At 57.0% G+C, this 21,911-nt stretch overlaps 1 protein-coding gene across 1 annotated transcript; it reads right to left on the bottom strand.

Moving 5' to 3' along the window:
- Nucleotides 1–1,865: 1,865 nt before the first annotated feature.
- On the bottom strand, nucleotides 1,866–21,578 carry LOC101558105 (solute carrier family 22 member 20). The gene is made up of 10 exons (XM_004618411.2): nucleotides 21,207–21,578; nucleotides 21,033–21,136; nucleotides 19,879–20,033; nucleotides 15,864–16,032; nucleotides 15,576–15,699; nucleotides 13,988–14,103; nucleotides 9,157–9,371; nucleotides 7,222–7,330; nucleotides 6,865–7,068; nucleotides 1,866–2,242 (listed from the first exon to the last, which is right to left on the bottom strand). The coding sequence occupies exons 1-10, from the start codon at nucleotides 21,576–21,578 to the stop codon at nucleotides 2,146–2,148; spliced, it is 1,665 nt and encodes a 554-aa protein (XP_004618468.1). The 3' UTR covers nucleotides 1,866–2,145.
- Nucleotides 21,579–21,911: the final 333 nt, after the last annotated feature.

Genomic DNA, 21,911 nt, shown 5'->3' with positions numbered 1-21,911 from the left:
GGATCTGGATCCGGACCCCCGGGAGCTGGCACCCCCAGCCCACTCTTACAGCCTAGTTAAACCCCCCAGCATGAGGGGTTGGGGCTTAACACATAGGTGTGGTCACAATCAATAGTTCTTTCCCTCAGGGGATGCTTCACCCAGGACAGATTCTCTTTCAGCAGGACACCCACCCAAGAGCAGACTCCCATGGGTGTGTTTCTCCTCTCCTCATCCAACTAACATATAAGCATTCAGAATATTTTTTTTGCTTTTTGGGTCACACCTGGCGATGCACAGGGGTTACTCCTGGCTCTGCACTCAGGAACCACTCCTGGCGGTGCTCAGGGGACCAGATGGGATGCTGGGAATCGAACCCAGGTCGGCCACGTGCAAGGCAAACACCCTACCCACTGTGCTATTGCTCCAGCCCCAAGCATTCATAATATTAAATCATTTTGTATGGACACAGTAAGAGATACATTAGCTTATAAAAGTGCTCTCCTCGGGCTATCTGATCTCAGACTACCGTGCTCAGGCCAGATTAGTCTTTCCTATCCGTAGCAGGGTCCTAGTCTCGTCATTGCTTTTGGATCATGACAGCATTTGTCCATGATCAAACTCTTAACTTATAGTTAAGAATTGTGGCGCTTTGGGGCTGGAGCAATAGCACAGCGGGTAGGGCGTTTGCCTTGCATGCGGCCGACCCGGGTTTGATTCCCAGCATCCCATATGGTCCCCTGAGCACGGCCAGGGGTAATTCCTGAGTGCAGAGCCAGGAGTAACCCCTGTGCATCGCCGGGTGTGACCCAAAAAGAAAAAAAAAAAAAAGAATTGTGGCGCTTTGGCCTGGCCCATATCGATGCCAGGGTAGCTCACAGCTTGCCCTGGGTCCCTTCAGTCCCTCATCGGGACCCTGCTTTTGGGGTGCTAGGAACTAAGGGCAACTGAGGCTTAAACTGAGGAAGCAGATGCCTGGGAGTGAATAGCATTCAAAGCCGATTAAATCCCAAGTTACAAAAGCATACTAACAACTGTCTTTCTTTGTCCATACAAAAAGGACATTGCTTTAAAGTAAACTATTTAAAAGACACAAGGAGGGGAGAAAGGCAACATTAACTTACAAGTTCAGTGTCCTAGAAAGACCTGACCTGATGAGGGGGGAAAGCTGATTAACTGGTTGGGGAAGAGAGCACAGAGAAGTGATTACAGATAAACAAAGGAATGGGAGTGACTCGGGAGCACTGTGATAAACCTAAGCTTCCTGTGGCAAGGGAAACAGGACATAACCAATGTTGTCTTACAGTGTTTAGAGATTATTACCAGATAAACCTAAACTCTTTGGGGCAAGGGAGAAAGGACAAACCAATGATATCCTACCATGAACAGCTGCTCCCGCACTCCTGCCCACACACTGCCTGTCCCGTTTCTGTCCCGTCTTCTCTTGGCCTCGGGCCACAGGCATGGGCCCCTCACGGCTGGCTTTCGGGCACTCTCTGAGGCCACCCCACGGACAGGATTCCGGTCCCCCCCGCCCCCAACTGGCCCCCATCTGCATCCTGAGCGAGGTCAAGGTTAGAGGTGTTGGCCCATATCCAGCATGGCGTCAGAGGAGGTGACTGAGGTCACAGGGACACTGTCCCACGGGGCTCATGCCTCTGTCGGACCTCAGGGGCCTCTCCCTGACTCCAGGCGGCCAAGTGGACCCGGCAAGGCCAGCAAGATGAGAGCCGCTCAGTGCCCAACCTGGGAGCGTTTGTTCATTGTGGTTTATTGAACAGGAACCATCTGCCAGACCCTGTGGGGTGGCGGGAGGGGGTGGGGCAGGGGCAGGAGGGGCGGGGCCAAGTGGAGTGGCAGGAGGGGGAGGCGGGGAGAAACAGCCACTGGCACAAAGGCACAAAGTGCCATGAGCTGGGGGTGCAGGCGGGGCTGTCACCCAAACTCTGCCGAGACAGCGGTTTCAGGGGACAAGAATGAACAGGAGGAAAGCCCAGGGCGGCCCGGGCTGTGTCCATGCAAGTCCCCCCAGCAGCTCCGCCTGTGCTGTGGGCAGCTCTTGCTTACCGCCCGCAGAGCCCCAGGGTCTGGCCCGACTGCCCCCCACCCTCTGGGCCGGGAGAAGCCCTGGGGAGGGGCTGTCTGGAGCCTGGGAAGGCCAGTAGCTCAGATGGTCTCTTTGAGGGGAGAAGCGCCCAGCTGCTGGAGGGAGATCTCCTCACTCTTCTCCTCCTCCTCCTTCCTGCAAACGCCGTCCTTGGCTCTGTAGAAACGGACAAAGAAGAGTAACGTGAGGAGGGGGCAAGGGGAGGGCCCGTGGTTGACTGGGCTGCAGACCCCCATCAGCCTCCCCAGACCCCCCAAGGAGCGTCCACGTGGAGGCGCCCTCCCTGGCTCCCGTGGGCAGCTCAGCGGGCACCGTCCACTAGCCCTTCTGCTCCCTCCTTCCCCAGGCCCGCAGCCAGCAGAGCTTGGACACGATGTGCAAGATCATCGTCCTCCAGCGAGGCCTGACTCCAGGCTGGGAACAGCCTCCAGGCTCAAATGCGTCTTCTGGGGGCTGGAGCAATAGCACAGTGGGGAGGGCGTTTGCCTTGCACTCGGCTGACCCGGGTTCGATTCCCAGCATCCCATATGGTCCCCTGAGCACCGCCGGGGGTGGTTCCTGAGTGCAGAGCCAGGAGTAATTCCTGTGCATCGCCCAAAAAGCAAAAAAAAAAAAACAAAAAAAAAACGCGTCTTCTGCCCGCACCCGGGGCTCTGCAGAGGCTCCCCCTGTCCCTGTCCCCGGCACACCAGCAGCCAGCCCCCAGGCGCAGGGAGACAGGGGCCGAGGGCCGGAGTCGAGGACGGCCAGGGCAGCTGTCTGAGTGGCCTCTCAGACCGTCCGAGGGGCACCCAGAGGCCCGTCATCCTTTCTTGGGAAAAGATTGAATTCTCATCATTTCCCCACTCTACGCCTGCCCCCTCGGTTACAAAGGAAACTTCCCAGCAGGGATCCTGGAAAGAACATGAAGAGGGGCCGGAAGCTCAGGGGCACAGTCCCTGCCCTGTAAGCGCGAGGTTGCGGGTTGGGCGCCAGGTGCCGCCCACATGCACCCCAGTGTGATTCTGGTGGTTCTGCCCTCTGGGTCTCCCAGAATCACAGCAGAGTGTGTGACCCCGGGGGGCATGACCAGGTGGGCACGAGCCCCGGCCAGCGTCAGTGTGAACAAGCGCTGCAGCGAGCTGGACGGCCAGTGTGGTCCCGAGCAGCGAGAGGCCTGCGGGGCGCCAGGACCCCATGCAGGAGCCCCAAAGTGTGACACTGGGCTGTGGCAACAGCATGGACCAAGGGAAGCAGGGAGAACAGGGAACCCACAGAGGAGGAGGACTCTGTCTGTCACAACCGCAGCTTTTTTTCTTTTTATCTTCAGCATCTTGATTTTCTGAACCTAATTTGGAAGATACCGTAAATAATCTAATATATTTTAGTTTGGGGGCGATGCCCAGAGGGGCTCAGGGGCTGTGCCTGGTTATGTGCTCAGACACGCCTGGCGGAGCTCTGCCTACCAGCCAGGTGTGGTGCCAGGAATCTTAGCTGGTGGCATGGGAGACAATAGCCTTCACCTCTGAATTATCTCTCTGGTCCTTGACATACTGTTTATCAGTCTCTGTGCCAATCAAACTCTTCAATATAACTTTTTTACTTTTTTTTTTCTTTTGGGTCACATCTGCACTCAGGAATTACTCCTAGCGGTGCACAGGAGACCAAATGGAATGCCGGGGATCGAACCCAGGTCAGTTGCGTGCAAGCCAAGTGCCCTACCTGTTGTTCTATGGCCATTTTCAATATAACTTTTTTTTTCCTTTTTGGGTCACACCTGGTGATGCTCGAGGGCTACTCCTGGTCTGCACTCAGGAATTACTCCTGGCAATGCTCAGGGACCGTATGGGATGCCGGGGATTAAACTCAGGTCAGCCACATGCAAGGCAAATGCCCTCCCTGCTGTACTATCGTTCCAGTCCATCTCAATATAAAGTATTTTTCTTTTTGGGTCACATCCGGCTATGCTCAGGGCTTACTCCTGGCTCTGCACTCAGGAATTACCCCTGGTGGTGCTCAGGGGATCATATGAAATGCTGGGAATTCAAACCCAGGTCGGTCGCATGCAAGGCAAATGCCCTACCCGCCGTGCTATTGCTCCAGCCCCTCAATATAACTTTTATTTTTATTATTATTTTTTGCTTTTCAGGTCATACCTGGTGATGCACAGGGGCTACTCCTGGCTCTGCACTGAGGAATTACTCCTGGCAGTACTCAGGGAACCATGTGGGATGCTGGGAATCGAACCCCTGTCGGTCGCATGCGAGGCCCTACCCGCTGTACTATCGCTCCTGCTCCTCAATATAACTTTCAACTGGCACACAGTACATCGTCATTTACTTAATGGTTGAACGTTGGGGACAATATTATTTTCCCCCTAACACATGAAGCATGGGATGAATGTCTTTGTGAATTAACTTTGTGCACTTTTGAGCTGTTTGCTGAAGGTGGAGTCCTGGAAGTGGTATCGCTCTTTAGCAGGATATTTAAAAAACAATTCCCAACTCAAGACTGGTGATGGCAAAAAAATATTCCAGAAATATTTAGGTGTCTCCTCCCCTTGGCCCACCCATCTCTGGCACTGACTGTTAACTTTATTTCAAAATTATTTCTCAGGGGTAGCTACAAATGACCTCTCCTGTTTTAAAGTTTCCAAGAGTGCTATACACAGGCTGCCTTTCCTCTTGACCACCTGTTGCCATTTCCTTCTTTGTGAATGTTCTCGTCTTATGTAAAAGATTTTCTTGAGCAGGATTGGTCCTTGGTTCCTTGTTTATGTTGCTCCAGTAAATGGGAACAAACCCAAGTGTGTGAGAGGGGCCAATCCAAGGCCCACACAGGCCAGAATTGAAAAGTTTCCTGAGTAGGGGAGACCTGGATACTTGCCCAGAAGGAAAGTATTTACCTGGGCCTGGAGAAACAGCACAGCAGGGCGGGCACTTGCCTTGTTTTTTTTTTTTGTTGTTGTTGTTGTTTTTTTGCTTTTTGGGTCACACCCGGCAATGCTCAGGGGTCACTCCTTGCTCTGCACTCAGGGATCACCCCTGGCAGTGCTCAGGGGACCATATGGGATGCTGGGAATCGAACCCCGGTCGGCCGCTTGCAAGGCAAACGCCCTACCCGCTGTGCTACCACTCCAGCCCCCTGCGGGCACTTGCCTTGTACGCAGCCAACCCGGGTTCCCGGGTTCAATGCCCTCACCCCATAAGGTCCCCCAAAGCCTGCCAGGATTCATTCCTGAGCACTGTTGAAAATAATAACTAAATAAAAAGCAGGACAGTATTTACAAATGGGGTTCTCGGGCCTGTGAGACAAAGGGGGGGGCGGGGGGGGCGCAACACCCACTAAATCTCTGTCCCTCTGGATGCAGCGCCATGGCGAATGGATTAGCGCTGACCTGACTTGGCCTGTCAGGGGGACAGGAATCTTGCCAAGGCTCCCTTTCTTCTCGTTTTCATCTTGTTTCAACACCCCAGACCAGCACCCCCCAGTATTAGGTGAGATTAGGAATGGAGAGAAAGGCCGCAGCGTTCTGGACTTCCTGTCGTCCAAATACCTGAACTCCGCGGGCCGTTCCTGGAGAGACGCACGTGTCTCTCCTTCCCGGCCCTCCACCTCCCCCCGGCCCGGCAAGCTGCCTGCTCTGCATGGACCAGGACTTCCAGGCCGGTGAGGGAATCTCTGGGTGAGCCCAGAAGCTCCCCGAGTGCTGGGAGCACCACACCTTGAAGAGCCACCGAGCACGGAGGGCTGTGACCCTCAAAACAAACACAAAAGTGGGCCAGAGGGGCTGGAGCGATAGCATAGCGGGTAGGGCGTTTGCCTTGCACGCAGCCGACCCGGGTTCGAATCCCAGCATCCCATATGGTCCCCTGAGCACCGCCAGGAGTAATTCCTGAGTGCATGAGCCAGGAGTAACCCCTGTGCATGGCCGGGTGTGACCCAAAAAGCAAAAAAAAAAAAAAAAAAGTGGGCCAGAGCCTACAGAAATCATTTGCAGGCCTAGTGGATATGTGTTTGGATCCGAAAGTTCTCGGGGGCCCTAGAAAATTTTGTTTTGTTTTGGGGCCACATCTGGTGGTTCTGTGCTCACTCCTAGATGGCTTGGGGGGTGCTGGGAACTAAATCCAGGTCAGCCACATGCGAGTGCCTTACCTGCAGTACTATCGCTCTGGACCCTGGCGCATCCAGCTGTGCTCGGAGCACACTGTTGGCTCTGCACTCAGGGGTCACTCCTGGCAGGGCTCGGGGACTCATGGGGGTGCCAGGGATTGAAGCCAGGGACGGCTACGTGCAAGACAAATGCTTTGCCCGCTCTGTGGCCCACAGCTGGCATTTTGAAAGAATCAGTGCTGACAGAGTGATAGTAGAGCACGCAGGGTCCTGCATGTGGCCAACCCAGGTTTGATCTCTGACACCTCATGTGGTCCTCTGAGTCCATCAGGAGTGAGTCCTGAGCACAGAGCCAGGAGTAAGCCCTGAGCACCACCCAGGGGTGTCTCCTCCCCCCCCCAAAAAAAAAAAAAACTAAGTAAAGTGAAATCCATGGAAGATCAGAGAGTTTCCAAACCCACAGATACAAATAAATCATAACGGAAAGTCTGGTCAGGAATGAAACAGTTACACAGTTCCAAAGCGGTTCCTCAGGGCATCAGCCTCAGCTAGTGCCACTTTGACCAAGGCGTGACCAGGTGCCAGGACACTTTCACGACAGCGACATGAGGCTCTCACTCCCCAGCCCCGATGTGGGAGGGGACTGGCGGCCTGGTTCGGGGGCTCCCCGCAGCCCAGGGCCTCACCTTCTCTCCATCGCCTCGATGGTCTCCAGCAGCGGCTTGTTGCGGGTCTCGTCCAGGAAGCACACGGCCAGCCCGGCCAGGATGGAGGTGGCCCCGAAGCCCACCGAGGGCAGCACGGAGCTGAACTCCCCGAGGGTGGTGACCAGAGGCGCCGCCAGCCCCCCAAGGCGGGCATTCACCGAGACGAAGCCCATCCCCATCTGCCTGTTGGGGGTGGGGGGACGGGTCAGAGGCCGTGGCCTGCCTGGACGGCTCCAGAGGGCAGGGAGTGCAGGTGCAGGGCAGAAAGGAAAAGGGGCCACCTTTGCCGCCGGCAGTTGCCAACATGGGCACTGGGCCCCCCGCCCCCGCACCCACCTGATCTCCGTGGGGTACAGCTCCCCCGTGAACAGGTACACGCAGATGAAGGAGCTGGCCAGGCAGCCCTTCCCCAGAGCCGCCTGGGCGGTGCGCAGGGTCTGCATATCTGTGGGGGAGCAGAGCTATTGGGGTGCACAAGCTGGAGGGAGCAGCAGGGTCTTCCTAGCAGCTCTGGTTCTCACAGGGGTCGGAGTTCCTCCTCTGTCCTCCTCCTGCTATTGCCTGTCCCCCCTCTCCTCAAGGAAGGCCCGGCTCTGACCCCGCTGGCTGACCCGTCCACGGCCACCCCGCTTCCTGGTCTCAAGCATCAGATGAGGGAAACTGAGCCTCGCTGCGGGGCTGCCAGTGGGTGGATGCCAGGTCGGAGCACGTGGTGTCCCCGGTCCTTCATGCCTGTGGCCAACACATTTAAGATGCTCAATGCTCGGGACCGGAGTGATAGTGCAGTGGAGAGGGCGTTTGTCTTGCACGGGGCCAAACCGGGTTCGATTCCCGGCATCCCATAGGGTCCCCCAAGCACCACCAGGAGAAATTCCTGAGTGCAGAGCCAGGAATAAGCCCTGAGCATCGCCGGGTGTGACCCAAAAAGCAATTTAAAAAAAAAACCACTGAAAGCTAAGCAAACAAACAAAGATGCTTGATGCCCATCAAGCTGGTCGTCAGCAGCAGTGAAGCCCAGCTGATGTCCCACATGTGGGCAATGGTCACAAGATGACAGTGCCATTTCTGGATGTAGGGGCAGCCCTGGCAGTACCCTGAATCAGGAAGGGAGATGCAGAAAGCCCCACATCTGGGCCCTACACCCCACTAGAAATCAGCTCCCCAGGAGGGGCCCTGTGGGGCATTTGACATTTTTATCCTGTTTTTCTTTAGAGGGCACCCTCAACGGGCCTGAGGGCCACTCCTGGCAGTTCTCAGCCCCACATGTCACCACTGGTGTCCCACAGTGCTGGGGTCACACCTAGTTGGGCTACGGGACCCCGTGCATTAGTAGGGAGCAAACTCAGGGTATCACTCAGAGCACAGCAGGCTCCATGGAGGTACGTGTAGGGTTTGGGGTCACATTTAGGGGTGCTCAGGGGCTACTCCCTGCTCTGTTCTCAGGATTACTCTTGGGGGTGCTCAGGGAACACATGTATCCCAGCCTTTTGATCTACCCACGGGTATTTACTTTTTAACTTTGAATCATACCTGTTGATGCTCAGGGCTGACTTCTGGCTCTGTGCTTAGAGATCACTCCTCGAGGGGCCTAGGGGACTCTTTGTGGTGCCACAAATCGAACCCCGGCTGGCCATGTGCGAGGCAAAGGCCTCGTCTGCTATACTATCCAGCCATGGGCATATTTTCAAAAGTCCCAGGAGAGTCTAATATGCACCCAGGGCTGAAGACCATCCGCCAAGATGAAACATAATAAAACACAGGCCAGAGAGGCTGTGCCGGGGGCTGCTTGCTCGAACCACCAGCCAGTTTCGTCTGCTTCAGGGCCACGTCTAGGGGTGCTCAGGAGTCATTCCCAGCAGGCAAGGGACCATGTGATGCTGGGCGTCAAACCCTGCGTTTCCACATGCAAAGCATCTCAGTGGACAGTTTTTCCACCCGGAGCTTATGCTTGAGGCTCATGGCGCAGGCTCAGAGCACCAGGGCACAGGGAGATTTCCAAGGCCTCAGGGGGGCGTGAGCATCACGGGACTTTGGGCTGGACCCCCCAGGCTGTGATGGAACCCCTGCACCCCTCCCTCCCTCCCTCCCTCCCTGCCCTTCCTTTGTGTGAGCAGTGACTCCTGGGCCTGGACTGGGCTGACACACCTGTGGGTCATGTCAGGGCTCGTGCCTGCCGGTGGAGATCATGGTGCTGGAAGGTTCTTCCTCTGCCTGGTCCCTGTACCCCCCATCCCACCAGGCTTGGAAGGGGGCACCCCAACGCTGACTCACCCTCAGGAACAAACAAATTGGAGATCACCATGAGGCCAGCCAGGATGAGGAAGGAGGCCACGGTGGCGCGGCGGCCCACGTAGATCATGGTGGTGGTGGCCACCAGCATGGCCGGGATGTCGATGACCCCGAAGAGGACCTGCACCAGGTACACGCTCAGCCCGAACTTCTGCAGGTCCATGGCCAGCCCATAGTACGCCATGGAGGTGGAGAACCTGGGGGAGGGGGGCGCAGGTCACCCCAGGGTGGGGTCTGGGCATGAGGAGGAACGACACAGACACCCCCTTCCAAGGAAGGACACCCCCAGATTGGCACCCACGTTCTTCTGGTCTCCATCAACTCGTCAGTTGACCTCAGAGGCCAAGCCCCGCCCTCCATATCCTCTCCTCACCCCATGTCCAGCCAAGCCCTGGGGTGTCGCCCCCCCACCCCCATCGGCCACGTCCCTATCTGAGCATCTCCTGGAAATGCTGGGGAAGGAAGCGAGAAGGAGCTGCAGGGAACCTCGCCACGTGTCCTGAGGTCACCGAGAAATGTCCACCCACCACAGTCACTGCTGCTGAGGGGGCCGTGCCGGCGTCAGGGGCCTGGAATTCGCATGCTGGGTGCCCCCCTGAAAGGGCACAGCTCCCCGGGGCAGCTTCTCAAAGAGACGTTTGTGCGGCAGTGACCACAGCGGCATTTTTCACTAGAGCCCAAACCAGCCGCCTCCAAGGCTGGACAGGAGCGGGGGGGGAGGGGCGGGAGCAGGCTGGACACAGAGTGGACTCGCCTGAGAAGGAAGCGAGTGGGTCCAGCAATGTGGAGGTCCACTTCGGTCACGGGAGACAGAAAGCAGAAGGCGGGTGCCAGGCATTGGGGAAGGGTCCGGGAGGCGGAGTTAAACGCTGACAGAGCTCCTTTCAGGAAGATGGAAAGTTCTGGAGATGATTGCGCAACAATTTGGATGTTCTCAGCTCTGCTGGAGCCTTGCTGCTGTCCACCGGGAGATGGTCAGTCTTTCCCTTAATTTATACTTTAAAAAAATTATCCCAGGGCTGAGGAGGTAGTACAGCAGGTAGGGCACTTGCCTTGCATAGAAGTGACCTGGGTTCCAGCCCTGACACCCTATATGGTCCCCGAGCCTGCCAAGGTAATCCCTGAGCACAGAGCCAGGAGTAACCCCTGAGCACTTCTGGGTATGGACCCCAAACCCAAAAAATATATATATATGTAACCATATAGATATATATTTATATATGTATATGTATATATGTATATGTATGTATATATGTATATACATATATAACTTTATATATGTGTATATATATAACTACATATACATATATATCTATATAGAGAGTTACATATATATGTGTGTATATATATATTTGTGTGTATATATATTATATATATAGAGAGAGAGAATTAGTTGGGCTAGAGAAAAAGTACAGGGGATATTTTTGTTGTTGTTTATTTTTGAACCACACCCAGCTCAGGAGCTACTCCTGGCTCTGCACTAGGAATTACTCCTGGCAGTACTTGGGGATCTAACCTGAGTTGGCTGCATGCAAGGCAAGTGCCTTATCACTGTACTATTGTTCTGACCTTAGAATGTTTTTCTTGCATGCAGCCAATCTGGGCTTGATCCCCTGCATCCCATACGGTCCCCGAGCCCGCCTAGAGTGATCCCTAAGCACAGAGCCAAGAGTAACCCCTGAACACCACTGGGTGTGGTCCCCCTCCTTAAATTTGTACTTTAATTGGGCTGGAGAAATAGTAGAGTGGGTAGAGTGTTTTTCTTGCATGTGGCAGACCCGGGTTCCATCCCCACACCCCATATAACTGCCTGAGCCTACCAGGAATGATCCCTGAGCACAGAGCCAGGAGTAAGTCCTGAGCATGACCAGGTGTGGCCCCTGAAGAAAGGGATACTTTAGCCCACACGGTTCCCCCGGTTTCCAGCATTGACGGTTTGCGTGCACGAAGTTACTGCACTTCACCAGCAGCATCACCACCCCGACTGGGGCCCCGGGGTCACCTTTGGTCTCATCATCACTCCCTCGCCTGCACCCCCTCCACTTGGTAATTTGAGTTTTGCACAATATGGTAAACATTATGTTCTGTGTCATTTCCCACATTCATAAAAAACAAAGCAACCAAAGGTCCCCAGCGGCTGGGCTGGCTCTGCAGACCACCAGCTGCCCAGCCCTGGGAAATTCGGGCGGGGAGGTGAAAGCTGCATTTGGCAGGAGGCTCCGCGCATCTGCCTCCCAGCCACCCCCTGGGACACTCCCACTGCCCCTCCCAGCTGCCCCAGCTCGGCGAGAATGAGAAGAAACTTCTGGAAAAGGTGATCCTGTAATTCCTATCGGCCCTAGATGGCTCAAGAGAGCACTGGGTGCTGGAGAGAGTCCAGGGGCTTGCCTTGCGTGCTGTGGAACCTGGCTTGACCCCCGATTCCATATAGGGTTGCCCTGAGCAGAGTCAATGTGGCCCCCCCAAAATACTGAAGATTCTCACAGCGTGAGCTGTCTGAAAAATCACAAAACAGTCCCATCACCCGTGCATCCTGCTGGGAGCGACAGAGGAGGGAGGTTTGGCTGTTAGTTTGTGTTAGTTTTTGCTTGGGGGACACACCCGGCGGTGCTCAGGGCTGGCTCCTGGCTCTGCACCTAGGGATCACTCCTGGTGGAGCCCAGGGGACCACTGGAGGAGCCAGGGATCGGGCCCGGGTCCACCGCGTGCAAGGCAAGCGCCCTCCCCGCTGAAGCATCTCTCCCGCCGCTGTTTGCTTTCCGTGAGCGAGCACTGCTCTGTCATCCAGGGGAAGGGCCAGTCAAGCTTTTTAAAACTCCAAGCTCATGGAAACTTTCGTAATTGGATGTGTTTATAGTTAGTACACGTGGTCCATTCCAGAAATCCCCGGCTGCAGCCCTCGGGACGCACATCGGGGCGGAGCTCTCCCGGCAGCTTCCTTGTCAGGGGAAGCCCTGGGCTGGGACGCACAGCACAGTGCTCAGAGCAACCACTAGACGGCTAGGTGGGGGAGGCCCTCAGCATCCCTCAGGGACACTTTTGGTCAACAGAGGCAGCGCGTGGAGAGGGGGAAAGGGACGGACACTCACTGTGGGAACCCCTCTTTCCTGAACATTCCCCTTTGCTGGGGGCAGAAGGGCTCTGGTGACACTGTTAGGAAGAAGATCCCAGATGGGGAGGCCAGCCACTCCCCCCACACATGCACACACACATGCACATGCACACACACATGTGCATGCACTCACACACACATGTACACACATACACACATGAGCACACATACATGCACACAAGGCAATGGGCACACATGTACACATGCACACATGTGCACACATGCATATGCATGCACACACATGCATGCACATATGGGCACACATGCATGCACAAACATGGACATGTGTACGCATGTATACACATGCACACATGCAAATGCACACATAGGCACATGTGCACGTGTTTGCACACCGACACACATCTACACACGTATCCACTCCCTGTACATAGGCAAGTGCGCACACATCAGAGAACAGACTCTGCCTAAGGCTTTCCTTGGCCACCTCCATGGCCACCACATCCTCCTCATCCTCACATGAGGACATTGGAGAAGTGGGAAACTGAGGCCCGGGAGGCTCAGGCACAGGGCCAGTCCCATGTCCCTGAGGCCAGCGGGGGACCCCAGGAGATTAGGATCTGCCCAGAACCTTCTTTGCCAACATCATCTGCTTTTTAAGACTCAGGAGATCCTGCCAGGCAAACGCCCTGTGCTCTTAAGGGCGGGTTACCCGCCAGCTGCCAGTCTGGGAGGGCCTTGGCTGGTTTAATCCGGGCCACACCCTCACGCTTTCACCTGTGGGGAAATCCTAACAGCATCCCTGCGTGAAGCCACAGCAGCCCAGCCAGGACACCTGCTTTAAGGACACTGGCCATTCCCCAGGGGGCCGGTTCCCTTCCTGCCTGGCCCCTCCGGGCCCCACTCTCTTCTTTTCTCAGGGTGGGATCTTCCTGGCACCCCCTGGAGAGCTTCAGGACACAGCACGATGCAACAAGGGATGTCTGGTCCATGGCACCCCACAGAGGCCCCCGGGATGCTCAGGGGGCCCTGGGGAAAAGAGAAAGGACAGAATTAAAGTCATAATATTCACTGTTCACGGCATCAGGAGGATGGGGGCTGCGGAGACAGCCCAGAGGATATAAGGAAGGCTCTCGCTTTGCACACGGTCAGGCCGGCTTCCATCCCTAGACCTGCATATGGTCCCCTGAGCACCTCCAGGAGTAATTCCTGAGCTCAGAGCCAGGAATACCCCACCGTACTCCAAACATGCACGCACGCACGCACACACACACACACACACACACACACACACACACACACCAGCATCTCAACAATGGAAAACTACTCAGCTCAGAAAACAGAGGAAAGCGTGCATCTGACTACAGGCTGAAAGGAACTGGAGGGATGCTAAGGGGATGAGTCAGCGGGAGAAAGACAAACAGCCCAGCTCACTCACACGTGGAGAGTCAAGAAACAGCGCTAGGGCGCGGCCACGGAGACCAACCTGCAGAACGGCAGACAGGAGACTGCGGGGCGGGGTGGGGCAGGGTGGGGCGGGGTGCCTGCGAAGGGGCTCAGGATGGTGGTGGGGGGATATTGGTACTCACATGGCAGGGGGTGGCCAGCAGCCTTGGACCCTAAGACACTTGTTTAAATACTCCGGTACAGCCCAATCCCTCCAGGCTGGGGAGAAAGGACCACAGAGCTGGGGGGGTGAAGGGGCAGGAAGGGTCTGTGCTGGCAGGCCCGAGCCCCACCTACCAGACTACGGTGAGGCAGCAGGACAGCTTGCGGATGGCGGGCGTTTGGAAGAGGGCCAGGAGCGAGGTGGAAGTGCGGACGCTGGCAAACTCACTCTGGATGTAGGTGTTCACCACCTGGCAAGGAGGGTGTGATTCGGGCCCCTTCCTGCCCCAGACCCGGGCCCCGAGGGGTGGAGGGCCCAGCATGAGGACCCTGGAGGTCACTGGCCCCCACCCTGCCCCTCTCCCATCTACGCTGAGCATCCGGGCTCCTGTGTCTGGGGCTTGAGGTGCCACTGAAGCTCCAGCATGTGTGACCAACTGAGATGTGATGCTGGGGGACACAGCCCCCCAGTCCTGGGGCTCTGCGGAGTATCTGCCACAGAGGTGGGCCCTGCCTGTCATGCTTGTCAAGGATTCATTGAAGCTTTTTTTTTTTTTTAATTTCCTTATTTTAGTGTTCCCCCCAGCTGTCAGTGTAAATAGATGTTTTTCTCCACTGCACGAACGCTGGCCAGATGAACAAAGCATTTAAGGGGCCGGAGAGATAGTACAGTGGGTAGGGCGATTGCGCTGTACGCGGCCAACCCAGGTTTGATTGCCGGCACCCCATAGGGTCTCCTGAGCAATGGCAGGACTAAATCCTGAGAACAGAGCCAGGGGTAGCCCCTGAGCATCACCGAGTGTGACCCCCGTCACCTCAAAAATACAAACCACAAAGCACTTGAACCTCTAATTAACTGGTCGGGGAACCTCCCAAAGAGAGCTTAGGAACGCTTAGGTCACTCCTGGTGACATCAGCCAACTGAGGAGTTGATGGGGCCCAGGTCCAGCAATGTTGGGGACCACCAGGGCCACCCCAACAGGGCTGGGGTTTCCAGAGATGCACCCAGATGCACCCAAGGGTTGCTCCCGGCAGTGCTCAGGGGACCACATAGCACAGGGGACAGAGCCTGAGACTCCCACAAATGAAGCATGACTTAGCCCATTGAGTGCTCCCTCTGACCCTTTATTTATTTATAAAATTATTATTATTATTTATTTTTTGCTTTTTGGGTCATACCTGGCTCTGCACTCAGGAATCACTCCTGGCGGTGCTCAGGGGACCCTATGGGATGCTGGGAATCGAACCTGGGTTGGCCGAGTGCAAGGCAAACGCCCTACCCGCTGTGCTATCGCTCCAGCCCCGCTCTGGCCCTTTTGGATGAAGATTTTATAGGGACTGGGGGCCAGATCAATAGTCCAGAGGACAGAGCGTTTGCCTTGCATGCTGCCAACCCGGGTTTGATCCCCAGCACCCCATAGGGTCCCCCAAATATGCCAAGAGTAATTCCTGAGCACCACCTGGTGCATAAGCCCCCAACAAGAGACGAAGAAAAGAAAGTTGTGTAGGGGCCAATACCTGGTGGTACTGGGAATCGGGGGTGATGACGTATAATCTTGGGATCCAACTCAAGTGTTCATGTGTGCAAGTCACATGATCTCGTTGAGTTTAGTGCCCTCCTAGTGGCTGAATTATGTGCCCAGCTAGCACAGGCTGCACCACGGCTCGCCCGGTGAGCCCCCGTGAGCCCGCGCGGCCCAGCGGACAGCCCAGTGGCCGCTACCTCCTGGGTCAGCCGCTCCCCTTCCTCCTTCTTCCCGTTCATCGCTGCCACCTTGCGCAGGTTCCGCACGGCCAGCTGCGACTTGCCCTGAAGGAGGAGCCAGCGGGAGGACTCGGGCAGCCACCTGGGTGGGGGAGAGGGAGGAGGAATGACCTGGGGCCCAGGAGACCTCGTTCCACTCCCCCACTGGGAGACAGGGTGTGGGGTTGGGGGGCGCCCAAGGTGCCATGAACACCCACCCTCCCGAGTCCCACGGCACCCGGACGAGGGGGAGAGCTCCGGACGTACCAAGAATAGAGGAAACAGACGAGGTAAGGGAGCGACACGGCAAACTGCAGCCACCGCCAGGGCCGGATGACATAGGCCACTCCGGCCAGGACGAGCTGGCCCAGTGTGAAGGAGTAGCCCAGCAGGATGCCAGCCACGGTGCGGCCGCGGGTGGGCATCCACTCCACCACTGCAGGAAGGCACAGTCAGCCCGCGCCCCGCCCTGCCCACCACAGCGACTCCCGAAACCAGAAACCAGGGGAGGACTTGCCCCCGACAACTCAAAGGCAGCAAAGGCAGCCCCCCCACTCACACCCAGTGCAGGGCCAGGCGGACCAAGGAGGCTCTCTGTGGAACCAGTAAGATCACGAAATATCGGGGCCGGAACGATAGCACAGCGGGTAGGGCGTTTGCCTTGCATGCAGCCGACCTGGGTTCGATCCCCAGCATCCCATAGGGTCCCCCGAGCACTGCCAGGAGTAATTCCTGAGTGCAAAGCCAGGAGTAACCCCTGAGCATCACTGGGTGTGACCCAAAAAAGCAAAGAAAAAAAAAAAGTCACGAAATATCCCAGGCACTCTGGAGGCTGGGAAAGGCCTCCCCGCTCTGCCCCCAGTCTCAGACGGAGCAGGAGTGTGGTGGCTTTATGGACATAAGAAGCATCAGTATTTGAGGCCGGAGTGATAGTACAACGGGTAGGGCGTTTGCCTTGCATGTGGCTGACCCAGGTTCGATACCCCTGAGCACCGCCAGGGGTAATTCCTGAGTGCAGAGCCAGGAATAAACCCTGAGCAATGCGGGGTGTGACCCAAAAAGAAAAAAAAAAAAAGCCAAACTTCAATAATATATGTTAAATAATTTCCTAACTTCCTTTTATTTATTTTTTTTGTAGCTCAAGGAGTAAAGTGTAGAATAAAACGTTGACACAGTCTAAGTGCTGGGATCTTTCGTTCTGCTGTCTGAACGTCAAATATTTATTTATAGTGATTTAAATATCTGTTGGTTGGAATAGTGCAAAAAGGAAAGAATTATTCACTCCTGGACAGGAGAGGGGAAGGCACTGTCCTTGCTGAGGAACCCCAGGTCCCCAGCACCCCTCCATGTGGCCCCCAAACCCTCCTTCCCAAGGGAAAGATGAAAAGAAACAGGGCCTGGCACGGGAGGCTTTCTCTGCCCGAGACCCCCGCATGGGGAAGGAGGTGGCGGGAGGGTGAAGGAGACGGACCCGCGGGCTGTGAGCACCCGGCAGGGAGCGCCTGGGAAAGTGTGTCCAGCCCGTGCTGCTCGCCCCTGTGCGGCCTTATTTGCCCGCTGCCCCCACCTCGCCTTGCCAGGAGCCCCCCAGAGCCAGCGGACTGGCCCCTGTGACCCTCGGTCAGAGCCGGGCGCTGAGCGGTCCCGGGCGTTCAGTGTCTGCCCCTGTCCTCCACTGGGCCCTAGCACAAACTCCCTCCCCCCTGGGGCCTGGGCCGGGCATGCCCCTCCCCCTGGCTTCGCTCTGACCCTTCCTCACCTGCTTGCTGCTGCTGCTGGCCACCAGGAGGTGCAACAGGAGACGCAAGGGTGGGGTGTTTTGGGGGAGGGTAGGGGTGTAGAAGCAGGGCAGGGAGGGGGTGGGGGACGCTGGCGGGTGGGATGCAGGGGAGGAGGGGTAAGGGGGTCCTAGGCGGGGAGGGGCCCGGAGTGGGGTGCAGGGGAGGTGTGATGTTTGGGGGTTGCAGAGTGGGGCAGGGGTGAGGGTGCCTGGCAGGGAGGGATGTAGGGGTGGGGTGTGTGATGGGAAGGGCGTGGGGTGGGGGCGCCGGCTATGTCTTTGCAAACACTTGGCAGAGGAGGCAGAGGAGGGAGGGGGTGCCCCAAAAGACGAAGGAGGGTCTGTGAGATGGGAGGGCAGAGGAGAAAGCGGGAAGCAGCCACCGTGGGTCCCCATGCCTGGTAGAGCTGGAGGTCCCGAGGGGACCCACCGAAGCGAGGCCCCCCTGCAGAGTGAGGGAAGGGCGGCCTCCCCGAGTTCAGAGGCCCAGCAATTTCTTAGGTGTGTGTATTTGGGTGTGTGTCCAGGGGTATACGGGGCTCTCGGGTGTCTGGGGTATACGGGGTGTTGGAGGCTGACCAGAGTCATGAAGTGCCGGGAACGCTGCCTTGCAGGCAAGGCCGTGTCACAGCAGCAAGCAGCTAGGAATCTGAGTGGACTGGGCTGGGGTCAGTATGTCCCAACGCAGCCGTTTCTGTTACAGATGAACTGTGCTATGATTGGATGAAAGTTAAACAAATACCTTACGGGGCTACTGTGTAAGTTTAGATTTTGACGTGAAATAAATGAGAAGTGGGATGTAAAGACCTACAAGGTGGTCTGATTTACTTCATCGAGAACTACAAAATAGGGGCTGGAGCGATAGCACAGCGGGTAGGGCGTTTGCCTTGCACGCGGCCGACCCGGGTTCAAATCCCAGCATCCCATATGGTCCCCTGAGCACGGCCAAGGGTAATTCCTGAGTGCAGAGCCAGGAGTAACCCCTGTGCATCTCCAGGTGTGACCCAAAAAGAAAAAAAAAAAAAACCACACACAAAAAAAGAACTACAAAATAATAAGTACTTTAAGGAGTTTTGATCTTATGTATTTTGATCTTAGGTACTCTGCTGTATGCAGGATGTTTTGATCGTTAACCCAATAAAAAGGGGCTATAAAAGCCAGCCAGTGTTGGGGCTGGAGCAATAGCACAGCGGGTAGGGCATTTGCTTGCACGCGGCCAACCCGGGTTCGATTCCCAGCATCCCATAGGGTCCCCTAAGCACCGCCAGGAGTAATTCCTGAGTGCAGAGCCAGGAGTAACCCCTGTGCATTGCCAGGTGTGACCCAAAAAAGAAAAAAAAAAAAGCCAGTCAGTGCTAAATGGCCCGGGTGAGCTTTATCCCTCCGCTTTCAAACATTCCACATGCCTTGCTTATCTCTGCGCCCCTGACCATCACCCAAGAACTAACACAGGGGTGTGGTGGATATTGGGCTGTATACAGGGTGTGTGCTGTATTTGGGGCGTGGCGTATATAAGGCTTTGTATAGGGGCATGTGTGTATCAGGGTGTACACAAGGGTGTTGTAGGGGTGTGTGGTGTTCAGCAGGTGTATATAAGGGTGCGTGTATAGGGGTGTACGGTGTATATCGGGTGTAAATAGGGGTTGGGGTACAGGGGTATACGGTGTATACCGGGTTGTGTGGTGAGTACTAGGGTGCATGCGCCAGCACATATGTGTGCGGAGGGCTGTAGGAGAGTGGGGTTCTGTGCACTGGGGAGTGCTGTGTGTAGGGCTGTGGTTACTGAGTGCACTGTTGTAGGGGTTTGTGTATATGCATGGGGGGCTGCATGAGGCGGGGGGGGGCAGAGGGGTCTGTCTCCATGGGTGACTTTGGGGTGTCTGGTGCCTCTCCTGGGCCTGGCACACAGCAGGTGCTGGTAGGAGGTTACAAGTTTTGTCTTTAGTTGGGTGGGCACAACCAGTGATGCTCAGGGGTTATTCCTGGCTCTGGGTTCAAGAATTAACTCCTGGCAGGGCTTGGGGGACCACATGGGGCACCGGGGATCGAACTCCGATCCACCGCGTGCAAGGCCAGCGTCCAGCCCGCTGTACTATCTCTCCAGTCCCTTTTTGTTTGGGGGCCACACCAGGTGGTACTTAGGGGCGACTCCTGGCTCTGTGCTCAGGGGTCACTTCTGGGGGCCTTCTGGGGACCATGCAAAGCCCTCGCTGCGCTGACGGAGTTGCATCCCCGCCCGTCAGAGGGTGGCACAGACACGCACAGCTGTGTCCCCGCCAAAAGCAAGGGTCGGGGAGATGACAGTGGGTTCAAGCTCCCTGGGTTGACCCCAGCACTCTATGACCCCCGAAGCCCCAGGAGGCTCCTGGTGGAGTCAACCCGCCCCTCGCCACCAGCCTGACTCGCTCGCTGGCTCACCATCCTCCACCACTGCCACCAGCAGAGACTCTGAGCTGCTGGCACTGGGTGGGGACCCCCGCCGGCTCCCCGGGCGGGACTCACCGAGGGAGAGAGAGTTGAGGATGATGCCGGAGAAAGTCATGCCCATGAGGAAGCGGAAGGCGCAGTAGGCCCCGAAGGAGCTGACGTATGCCGTGGCGGCCCCCGAGACGGCCAGCTGCAGGTACGACCAGATCAGGGGGCCCTTGCGGCCCAGCCTGCGTGGGGGGCGGGGAGGGGCCTGGGGTCAGGGGTCTGCAGGTGGCAGCACCCCCACAGGGAGCAAAATGGCAGCCCGAGCCCCACCCTCGTGGGGGCAGGGACCACTGAGGCCACTCCTGACAAACAGGGCCCCCCAGAACTTAAACAAACAACACCGAGAGGAGCTACGGTCAAGAGGGGTGCAGAGGGTGGGGGGCAAGGGGAAGAGAGGGTGGGGGTGGCCAAACGGGCTGAGCACAGGACTGGGTTTGATCCCTGCAGTGCATGGCCCCACTGCCAGAGTGACCCCCAAACATGGAGCCAGCTGGGTGTGAGCCAAAGAGAGAAAGAAGAGGAAGGAAGGAAGGAAGGAAGGAAGGAAGGAAGGAAGGAAGGAAGGAAGGAAGGAAGGAAGGAAGGAAGGAAGGAAGGAAGGAAGGAAGAAGGAAGGAAGATAGGAGAAAGGAGGAAAGGGAAGAGGGAAAGAAAGAGGGAGGGAGAGGAGGAAGGAGGGAGTGAAAGAAAGACGGAAGGAAGGAAGGAAGGAAGGAAGGAAAGAAGGGAGGAAGGGAGGAAGAAAGGAAGGGAGGAAGGAAGGAAGGAAGGAAGGAAGGAAGGAAGGAAGGAAGGAAGGAAGGAAGGAAGGAAGGAAGGAAAGAGGAAGGGAGGATGGGAGGAAGGGAGGAAGGAGAGAGGAAGGGGGAGAGGCCGGAGCCTGCCGCTGGGGCGCCTGGGAGGCAGCTGGCCTCACGGCTGGCCATGGTCTAGGGCCACTTCTGAAGGCACAGGTTGAAGTGGAGAGAAAGCAGGTACAGCACCAGACAGGGGTGCCAGAGGGGTGCCCTATTGACCTGCAGGGACCAAGCAGGGTTGAGGTGAAGCACCCCAGCATTTGGGACTTTCCAGAACTCTGGGCCACCTCAATGCATGATGTGTTGGAAAATGGAAAACGACATTGACAATCCCAGGAAGGAACATTCAGGAAGGAAGGGGGGGGAGGGGTGGGTTGGGCTCACCTGTCTGCCAGGCTGCCGAACACAGCGGCGCCCACCAGCACCCCCGCCATGTAGATGGACTGGGCCAGATCCCGGAGGCTGCGCGCGTCACACACCAGGTCCCACTGTGGACGGGGCACAGGGGCGCTCAGCCCGGGCCTGGGGGCAGCCCCCACGCTGCCCAGGCCCACTCACCTCGGTCACGATGGTGGACGGGAAGATGCTGTGGTCGTACACCCAGCCGTCCTCGCAGCCCTCGGTCGCCCCCTCAGGGATGGAGGCATTGGGGTGCAGGAGGGGTCCCTGGGGCTCGATGAAGCGCCGGCAGGGCTCGGGGGCCCCCAGCCGGTCCAGGGGGACGGTGGCCCGGAGCCAGGCCTCCGAGTCGTTGGCAGCCGCCGTGCGGTTGGGGGCGCCCCGACAGTGGTGGGGGGGCACAGCGGCCGTGAAGTTCTGCAGGAAGTTGTGGCAGGCGAGCAGGCCGCAGGGCAGCAGCAGCAGAGCCGTGTGCAGCACCTGGAAACGGCCCACGCCGCCCAGCGCGTCCAGCAGGTCGGCGAAGGCCATGGTCAGGCCCGCCCGGGCCCGCGCGCCCTTATGTGCCGGCCTGGAGGGGGCGGCCAGGGGTCAGGGCTGCAGACCGCAGGGAGGCTGCCCGAGGGGTCTGGTTACACCTCCCAGGAGGCCTCACCTGGCCCCAGGGCCCCCCCACCTGAGGCCCCGCCCCCTCATTTCTCTCTACTCCAAGTGAGGGAACTGAGGGAGTTTCCAGTACAGGGTGGGGGTGCGGAGAAGGGGGCACCCCTCCACCAGAGCTCAGAAGTTGCAGAAGACAAAATGAGGGAACCCTTAAAAAACTTTTTTTTTTAATTAAAATTTTGGGGGGGGCTGGAGCGATAG

This window comes from Sorex araneus, chromosome 6 (assembly GCF_027595985.1).
Source record: "Sorex araneus isolate mSorAra2 chromosome 6, mSorAra2.pri, whole genome shotgun sequence".
NCBI classification, from domain to species: domain Eukaryota; kingdom Metazoa; phylum Chordata; class Mammalia; order Eulipotyphla; family Soricidae; genus Sorex; species Sorex araneus.
This window is presented reverse-complemented; position numbering and strand designations above follow the sequence as displayed.